The following is a 10,099-nucleotide window of genomic DNA, read 5'->3' on the forward strand; positions in this document are numbered from 1 at the left end:
AGAAAAGAAAAAAAATCCAAAGTTATTAATTAAAAAATATATATATTAACCAACTAAAGTAGGTAAATAAGTCAGAAAAATTAGAAACACACATATATACGAAGTGTATAGAATGTAAAAGCAAAATGTGTATATATGAATTTGATGAAACTTGATAAGAACCAAAAGAGAAGGGTAAAGAACAAAAAGAAGCAAAACCTGGAAAATGGGTAACTACACAAAGGATAGAAAGTGCTTTTTTGGTTGACAAAAGCAATTTTCGAGTACCCAACCAACAAACAACTTGTGGAAGAAAAAATTTCCTACTACTATGGAATATCCTCCTTTGTGTTTACACTTGTGTATTTTAAATTAAGAAAAATGTTAAAAGTAAATTAAGATTTATTTTTAATTATTATTTTTCAGGAATATTAACAATAAATTTATGAAAAATTATGTTGAAAATATTTACAATATACAATAAAATTTTAGATCCAATCAATTATAGATATCAATAAACTTCTATTAATGTCAATGTCTATCGATGTTTATCATTAGTAGAATCTAAAATTTTGTAATATGTTTTGATTCATTATGTTATATTTGAAAATGTTCATAAATCTAGATTAACAATAATTTTGATGTGTTTTCTTTTTAGCATGAGTGAGCCTAAAACTAATTTTCAAAAAACATTTTAAAAAATCATAACTACATAACAACAAGTTATAATTAGAGGTATAAAATGAAAATAAGAAAAGAAATCATTTTGGTACTTCCATGGTTTATTATCTGTCACCTTAACCTACTTTTAAAATATATGTATATATATTATTAATTAGATAAATATTTAAAAGAAATTTATATATCAATTAGAAAAACATTTAGTACACATATATGTAAAGAATATATAAAGAAAAATTTCATGCCACTGTCGTATTGATACTTGACACATCAACATACCTTAGAAAATAGTTATAAGAATAAAGGTGGTATGAATTTTTATTTTTTAATATTACGTAAATATTTTATATACTTGAATTTGCTACCTTTGCATGCTTTTAAAAATAATGTGAGGCTCACTATCATTACAAACAATACTTATGAAGACTAAATCACGGTCTCTTTTGTTTTTGGTTTTTTAAGGAACGCTAAATCATAGTTTAAACAAAGGAGTATCGCATTTTTATAATATTAAAACTTTTTCTACTCAGTAATCAGTAGATTATACACCACTAAAAGGGTATGGTTCCACCGACTTAAAATTTGTAGTAAAGATCTAATTCTTTCCTTCCACATATGTATTTTCCTTATTACACTCAAATATACGTTAACGTATGATTTTATGAAAAGGCGGAGGTGAGACAATTTTTGGCTTTCTTGACATTTTTCAAATGTCAAGTGATATGTACTTTTTCTTGTCGTTTTACATACGTCAACTAATAAAACATCAAGAATTTTTATAAAATGGCGAAGGTGGGGTGAGTTTTCAGAAAAATTTTCACTATTTTAAATGTCAAGTGCTATATACTTTTACTTGACGTTTTTATATCTATTAAATTCTTGATGTTTTTAAAATGTCAATAACTTTTATGAAAAGGCGGAGCTGGTTGAATTTTGGAAAAAAAAATTCACATTGCCATCTTTGTTGACGCTTTTAAAAACGTCAAGTGGAATCTACATTTACTTGATGTTTGAAAAACGTCAAGAATACTAAGAAAATATAAAAGACTTTTTAATAGGGGTCGTCTTTTAAAAAATATAACAAAGCATCAAAATATTTACCCTAGAACAATTTCGAAAATGGAAAATACACACAGGCTCACAATGGAAAATATCAAAAATACCCTGTCAACCATGCCATCAACAACGACGGTAATATATTTGGTCGTTTATATTTGGCTACTATTTGGAACACGATCGTTTAGAATTTGTCGTTTAAATTTGACTATCCAAATCCAAACGATTCATTTTTTCAATTCTATCATTTAATTTGGCTACACGATTATTTAAATTTGGTTACACTATCATTTAGATTTGGGTAGCAAAATCTAAACGAATTTTTTTTTTCAAAATTTGATACATAATGTTTAGATTTGGATGAACGAATTTTTTCAAGATTCTTTTGGTACACGATCGTTTATATTTGGCTAAACGATTTTTTAATTCTTTTGGTACACAATTGTTTAGATTTGTCTACACGATCATTTAGATTTATTTACAAGATCATTTATTTTTTCAAGATTCTTTAATACACGATCGTTTACTTCTTTTTACTCAATTGTTTACATTTGGCTACTTCAATCTAAACAAATTTTTTCAAGATTCTTTATACACGATCTTTTAGATTTTGCTATGTTTTGTATACGATTGTTTAGATTTGGTTACCGAAATTTAAACAACGTAAAAAAAGAAGAGGAAAAGAAGAAAGACGATGGAAAGATTAAATAACATAAAAAAAAGAGGAAAAGAAGAAAAACGATGGAAAAAATTTGCAGGGAAAAAAAGGAAAAGAAGAAAGACAATGGAAAGAAATCGTAGCAGGAAAAAAAAGAGGAGGAAAAGAAGAAAGTCGATAGAAAGAAATCGTAGCGAAAATGAGAAGAAAGACGGAATGACAAACCTAGAATATTTAAAAAATGGCTAACTTCATGAGTTTTATTACACGAGCCATAAATACTTTAGTGGTTTATTATATTTATGAAAATTAACCTTTTTAATATTTAAAGTTTAGGTCTCCAAAATTTCTCCCTCGCGATTTCTTCTTCAGTTAGGTCCCTTGCAACTCTCTGTTCGTCGTTTCCATCTCTCTTGACTTTCTCTCAATCGTTGTCTCCATCTCTCTCGGCTTACTCTCAATCAGTTGTCGGTTTTCTAAGGAATCGTTGTCGATAGAAAAGAGTTACAAATTGTAGGAGTTGCTTCCATGGCAGAAGCAACTAATGGCAAGAGTCTTTGTGGTGACCTTTAGTGGCAAGTGCAACACGTCATTATAAAAAATAAATAGTGACATAACATAAAGCTTTTAGTAACGCGCAAACGTCACTAAAAGTATATCTTTTGCGGCACGTAATTGTTGCATTGCTAAAACTTTTAGCTATGCAGATTCAGCAACAATCCTAGTGACGAATGGCTCCGCGTCATTAATACTTTTAGCGACGTGGTTTTGCATTTTAGTGACGTTTTTGGTGCACCATTAAAAACGCAATTTCTTGTAGTTACTTAATTTTCTCTCTCAAATCTCAACCCTAATTAGTTATACCTCCAATAACTTTCATCTCTCTCTTCTTCGCCTATCGGGTCCTAAAATCTAGTTCTAAGTTCGAATAATAGTGGGTCAACAATAGTGGTGGTCCCCGGTTTGAGTTTGCGAGGAGATTATAAGGAACAGGAAGCTACAAAGATATGAGTTTTCTTTTAACCCTAATTTCATTTAATTAGAGTAGTTTTAACATGTTAATAATTTCTAAATAGTTTAGTTGTATTTAGGGTAAAATAGATCTTGTTTTTTCACTGCACATATTTTGTGTTCCATGATTGTAATCCCTCAAAATCAATTTAATATTTATTTTACACTTCTAAACGTATTTTCTATATTACTAAAATTGAATTTGAATGTTATATATATATATATATATATATATATATATATATTCTTAAAGTAAATTTTGACATAAATTTAAGAGTTATAGCAGTTTTGCTTCATAATTATCATTTTTAGAACGCAATAGAGAAGAAACTTTGGACAAAAAAATTGACCATAGTTAAAAATAAAAATAAAAACCCTAAATAAATAAATAAAAAGCTTGGGGTTTTTTTTTTTCTCTCTCTCTAAGTGCTTGATTAAAAGAACATTGTTGTAAAGAAGAGGGTAGAACCAATCATCACAATAATAATCTACTTTCAATATTCTTTTAGTTTAAATTATACAAAAGTACCCTTGAATTTTAGAGGAATGTTTAATTATGCAACTTCTAAACTTTTGAAGGGTCCTATTTTTATTGTTTGAACTTTAAAAAATAAAAACTAATCACAATGGATAGAAATTGGAACGCATACACATAACATTTTTTACAACATGGTTCACATAAATTAACATGATAAATGAATAATCGAAATGATTTTATTAGCGTCTGTATAGCTATAAATAATATCATATATGCTTCCTTTAAAGTAATCTACTAAGTCGATTTTAATTTTTTATTTGGTATAATTTAACGTTTGTTTTAGTTTACTAAGATGGTTATAATTGATTTGTTAAATTAAGTCCTCATTATTCGGAGAAACTTAAGAGTCTTTTGAACCTATAAGTAAAGTTAAAAAGTCTAAAACTAATACGTCGGAGTTTGTAAATTTGTGTTTTGGATGCATAGTTATAAAATGGAACTTCTCGAAAGATATAAAAGTAGAAAAAGTAGGAGAAAATGTAGTTTCTCGATAAATACGAAAAATATAGATAGAAAAGATCGAAGATAAATATACGTGAAAGTAAAAAAAAAATAAAAAATAAAATTACTCGATAAATGTGTATTAGTAAAATAGAATTGTTTATAGGAAGTGTCCTTAAATTCATAATAAGAATTTAGTAATGTATATGTTATTTATTTGGTTTTATTATATTATAAATATCAAATAGGAAGTTTTTGTTGACGTGGGATAAAATATGCAATTTAAACCATGCTAAGTGAACCCCACTAACGTTACTCTCACACATTCCCAAAAACATAAAAGAAATTAAAAGAAGAAAAAAGAGGTCATGGGTATAATCTTGTTTGAATTTAGAAGGGCTAAAAGAGGGGGTATGAAAATGGCAACGCACTCTGCCGTCTTGTTTGAAAAATATGTTTGGAAGAGAGCATTCTATTTGTGTTTTTGTTCGAGAAATATTAGACCACTCTATTGACAGCCTGTTGTTGCCTCTTCCCTTTCGGCTATGCCCTTTCTTTAGTTACTTCCCAATCCCCACTCTCTTATTATATAAATATTTTAGATTTTGGAGGAAAAAGTGCATACTTCTCTCTCTCTCTCTTCTGCTTCCACGTACTACACGTCCTAAACCCCTCCAATTTCAAGAAAACCAAACTGGTCCAACCAAACCGGGTTTCATATATATCACCAAAACTAGAACTATCTTTTGTCAACTAATTCAGCACGGTTTTGGTTGAGTTGTCAAAATTAAAATATCGCACAACTAATACCTAACAATGAAATGAGTAACTCCTTCATTAGATATTTTTTTTTATATATAAATTCTTTAATGTAGAATTCTCAACAGAGTTTTACATATATTAAAGATTTTAAATGTCTAGTCTAGTACTTGTAGATCAAAGAATCTAACTTTTTACTCATCAAGTTTTGAAATATGATTTTTATTTCTAAAAAATGAACTTCAGTTAGTGCTTCAAATAGAAAAAAAACTGGCATCACATATGATTTAGGGTCTACATGTACTATGATGAGCTAAAAATGGATTTTAACTAATGAAATGAAAGTCAGTTTTAGTAGCAGATTTGTAAGTAAATTGACAGATTGGTTTAGCATTTAAGTTGGGTTTCAACTATAATAATTCCTTTGAATCTTCCAATTAAATCCACGAATATTTAGTTAAATAAAGTAGAAAATCAAGACTCCAAAAGGTAAGAGAAGGTTATGGAATACCTTTAAACACTAACCTACCATATATAGACTGACTTATTGTTGACATTATAATGATCTTTTATAATTATTTCCCTTAATTAGATATAATTGATCGTGCCATGTATAGTAAGGAGGCGAACAAGGAGGTGGGGGCTGAGTAGGAAGAAGCATGGGAAGAGAAGAAAATTGAACTTCCCTTAAGAAAATGTGGGTGGGGCCGAGTTGGTCCTTGGAGAATGCCCGTTGAAGTCAGTCAATGGTAGTTGTCGGTGTTGTTGCTAGCAAGTAGAGTCAATTGGAAACATTCAACGGGTAGAAAATTTGAATTCAGTTGATAATTTTTACTAATTCAATAACTAAATTGAATGACACCAAAACATAAGTGGAAGAGTCAAAGACACTCTAATACATATACTATTGAACAAATATTAAGAGCAAATATCAATTTCTACTTATTCCTAAAACTTTAAAGTTGTATCAATTTAACTATAAATTTATAATTATATCAATTTAAACTTTGAACTTTAAAAGTTGTATAAATTTAAATCTTAAATTTCTAAATTTGTATCTATTTAAATCCTAAACTTTCACAAGTGTATCCAAATAAAACATTATAAAAAATTTAAATTGAAATGTTCAAAAGAAGTTTGTAGTTTAAATTGACACAATAATAAAAGTTTAAGTTTTAAATTGATACAATCATTAATTTGAGAATTAATTTGATACAACATTCAAAGCTTAAAATTGAAAAAATTACTAGTTTGGGCTATAAATAAATCCTCCAAAATTTAAGAGTATAAATTAATATTTGTAGCGTGATACTTGTCGATTAATGCAGGACTAGTAATTTCCATAAATTGTAGGTAGGGAATTTACTCACAGATGAAAAGGGGTCTATACTCTATCCAAAGCCGAAAACCAATTATATATTTTTGTCTTCCTGCATGAACAAAGTCTATGAAAGCTGTCTTTTAATTTAATAACGTGTATGGGTGGTAACTCGATACTTTTACCTCTTAGTCGATGATACATATTTTCTATCCATTGAATTATACATTTCTTGGTTTTATTCCATACAGAATTGATGGAGAAATGAGTTTTGGCTGATACACACAAATAGGATACATTATTTATGCTGCAACAACCAAAAAGTATGCTTCCTATCACAAAATAATATAATAATAAGACAAATATCAATTTATATCTTCTGAATTCAGAGGTTGTATTGATTTAAATTCTAACCTAATAATTATATCAATTTAAACCTTGAACTTTGGATGTTAGTATCAAATTAATCTTCAAACTATAAATAACACGTAAAAAAAGAACATAGTTGTAGTTGAAGCGGGAGAATTTGAAGAGAGAAAGAAAACCATAAACATGAGGAATTTTGCATTTACACTTTAAATAATTTAGGCTTTTAATTAATAAAGAAAGAAAAACACTAATAATTATTATATTTTTAAAAATAATGAAAAATGTTTCAATGAGCCTTAGGCGTGGACATGCATCTAGCGCCTACCTGGGAGGGCTTTACAATACACAGATGAAAAGCAATTTTCAAATAAAAATAGAAATTTTCAAACTACTCCCTATAATCAAGCTCGTCCATGGACGATTATGCAAACAGTATAAAAAGAAGAGTTACTCAAAGCTTTCTCTCTCTCTCATTTCAGAACATGTGCACCTTGACTAATATAGAGAGATAAATGTCCAACTCTACCCACCATTCCATATTTCGATTATCAAAAAGGTTGTAAGAGTTGACATCTCATCTAGATTGGTGCCATGAAATTGAACCCATCGTCCTTCTCCTTCAGTTCTTTTTTAATTTTTAAGAAGTTCCAAGCTCCTTTATGCATAGACAACCCTTTATCTACAATGTGGATTCTCTTGCAAACTGAAGAAGTTAGCACTCAACAACAAATCTTTCATCACCTCTTTTGACGATCCTTTAAGGATTTATCGTATTCACCGACTAAAGAAGTATAATACGCGTAATCTATTATGAGTCCTTTCTCATTTCTGAGTTTAAGCAAATCTTCTGCTTTTCCATTTTTACAGTGCCCTTCCAAAAGAATGTTGTATGTAATGTCATCTGGAGTTACTCCTAAATTAAGCATTGCTTCCAATAGCATATGTGCATTCTTCATCTGTCCTTGCTTGCAAAGTCCATTCATAAGCACATTATAAGTTATGACACCAGGCTTATGGCCGTTGATTTGCATCTCTTTCAGCATCTTAAACCCCGTCTTTACATCGCCTTTCTTGCAATACCCATCAATTACCATAGTATATGTGGCATCATCGGGTTTCATACCGGCTTCCATCATCTCCCTCAAGGTCCTCTCTGCATCCCTCACCCTTCCATCTCTACAGAAACCTGAAATAAGGGCTGTGAATGCTACATTATCCAGCACAACCCCTTCTTCATTCATCCCTTTCCTAATCTCCAAGGCTGATTCTAAATCTCCCTCTTTGCAATAACCATCTATGAGTGTGGTGTAAGAGATCTTATCAGGTTTCATCCCCACCATTCTCATTTCATCAATTAGCTTCCTAGCTTTATTAACATCCCCAACCTTGCAAAGGCCATATAAGAGTGTATTGTACATAACCAAATCTGGTTTCACTCCCATGGTTAACATTTGGTGGTAAGTGTTCATAGCTGAGTCAATTTGTCTCCTCTTACATTGCCCGTCAATCAATGCGGTGAACGTAACGCCGTTTGGTCTCAATCCTCTCTTCTGCATTTCATCAAACAGTTGTTCTGCATTATCTAACCTACCTTCCTTACATAATCTATGAATCAGAACGCTGTAAGTGAAAACATCAGGATATATTCTATTCTCTTCCATGATCTTCTTCAACCTAAACCCCTCATCTAAATTTCTAGATTTACAGAGCCCATTAATCAAGGTATTGAAACTAACAGTTGTAGGACGCAAACCCCACTTCCTAATTTCATCAAAAATCAACTTGGCATCTCTAGTACTTCCCTCTTTACAGAACTTATTGATCAAAATATTGAAATACTTCACATTAGGCGGGAACCCAGAATCCAAAATTTCTGAATAAAACGTCCAAATTGTAACAGGGGAGTTCGAATTCATCATTTTATCAAGCAAGTACCCACAACCATGAAACGGGATTTGAAAATTGCTCTTCCTAACCAACCTAAAACACTGAATAGCATCGGAAACGAATCCGGAATCCCAATATGCAATCATCAAAGCATCAAAAACAAAATTCGAACAACGCGTACCTGCAATGTCAAGAATCGCTGCAAAGACGGAAGCCGCCGAGTCCTTGCCTTTGCGGGAGACAAGAAATCGTATAATCGATTGACATTCTTCGAACATTTGATGGGCAGAGAGGAAATTGGCCATAGCGCAGTAGGATTGAGAAGTGTGGCGAAAGGTGGGCATAGAAGAGAGCCAATTGAAGAATGAGAAGAGAGAGAGAGGGGAAAGAGAGAAAGGATTATGGTTGATGAGGTCGATAAAATGGTGGGGTTTGAAGGAAGGGAGGAGGCGGCGGAGAGAAGAGGCGAGAGGCTTTGTTTGGGCGTTGTTGATGGCTGTGGAGACGGCGGCGAGTAAAGGGTCAGCCACCGCTGCCGGCGGTGGTGGAGAATGCCATGTGGAGTAGCGGAAGGAAGGTTTGGAGAGGGAAATGGAGAGTTTGAAGGAAGAATTGTTGGCCATGGATGTGATTCGATGAGAGCTGTGATTGGAATATTAATTTCATCGGTGTTTAATGATAGTGAATGAAACCGGAAAGTTTTGATCTGCCTTTTATACTTCCATGGTTTCAAATTTCCAACCATATCTCCCTCCAATTTTCTTTTTTTTTTTTTTTTTTTTTTTTTTTTTTTTTTTTTTTTATATTTCTTACTGTTTCCAAATATAATAAAAGGAACAAAATATTGAAATTATTTTAAATAACAGAAATGGTGCAAAATATTTACTAAATTTCCTATTCATAGATGATAGATACTTACCTTGAAAACTTTGATTTTTGTTCATTTTATTGTATTTGAAGAAAAAAAAACCATTTGATATGAAGCAAAATGTCAGAGTCTATCTACATTGTTTTCATAAAAAAAATATTACATTTTTCTTACTGTTTTAAGTGTTTATATGACATTTTAATTTTTTTAAAAAATAAATAAAAATATTTTTTTTTCTTTTTATTTTCTTTTTTGATCCCTTCCAACCTCCTCCTTTCCTTTCATCTTCTTCTTTAATTCATAGTGAAATTAAAATGTTGGTCTTGCTGGGGGAGATTCCGAAAGAAATTTAATTTGATGACCAACTTTGAATTTGTACCATAGCTAAGTACAGTTTGCATATTTCTACGATGTTTTCTCTCGGATGTTAAATGTAGCTTAAACTTTTAAGGGACTGTTTGGCTCTTCGTAAGGGAGTGGAGTGTGCTAACTCACTCCATGTTTAGTCTAATGATTATTATAACCTTAGAATTA

At 30.7% G+C, this 10,099-nt stretch overlaps 1 protein-coding gene across 1 annotated transcript; it reads right to left on the reverse strand.

Moving 5' to 3' along the window:
* Positions 1-7,037: 7,037 nt before the first annotated feature.
* Positions 7,038-9,397, reverse strand: LOC103496868 (putative pentatricopeptide repeat-containing protein At1g09680). The gene has a single exon (XM_008458899.3). The coding sequence runs from the start codon at positions 9,318-9,320 to the stop codon at positions 7,548-7,550; it is 1,773 nt and encodes a 590-aa protein (XP_008457121.1). The 5' UTR covers positions 9,321-9,397; the 3' UTR covers positions 7,038-7,547.
* Between the last annotated feature and the right edge of the window lie 702 nt (positions 9,398-10,099).

The sequence above is a fragment of the Cucumis melo genome, chromosome 6 (assembly GCF_025177605.1).
Source record: "Cucumis melo cultivar AY chromosome 6, USDA_Cmelo_AY_1.0, whole genome shotgun sequence".
Classification (NCBI taxonomy): domain Eukaryota; kingdom Viridiplantae; phylum Streptophyta; class Magnoliopsida; order Cucurbitales; family Cucurbitaceae; genus Cucumis; species Cucumis melo.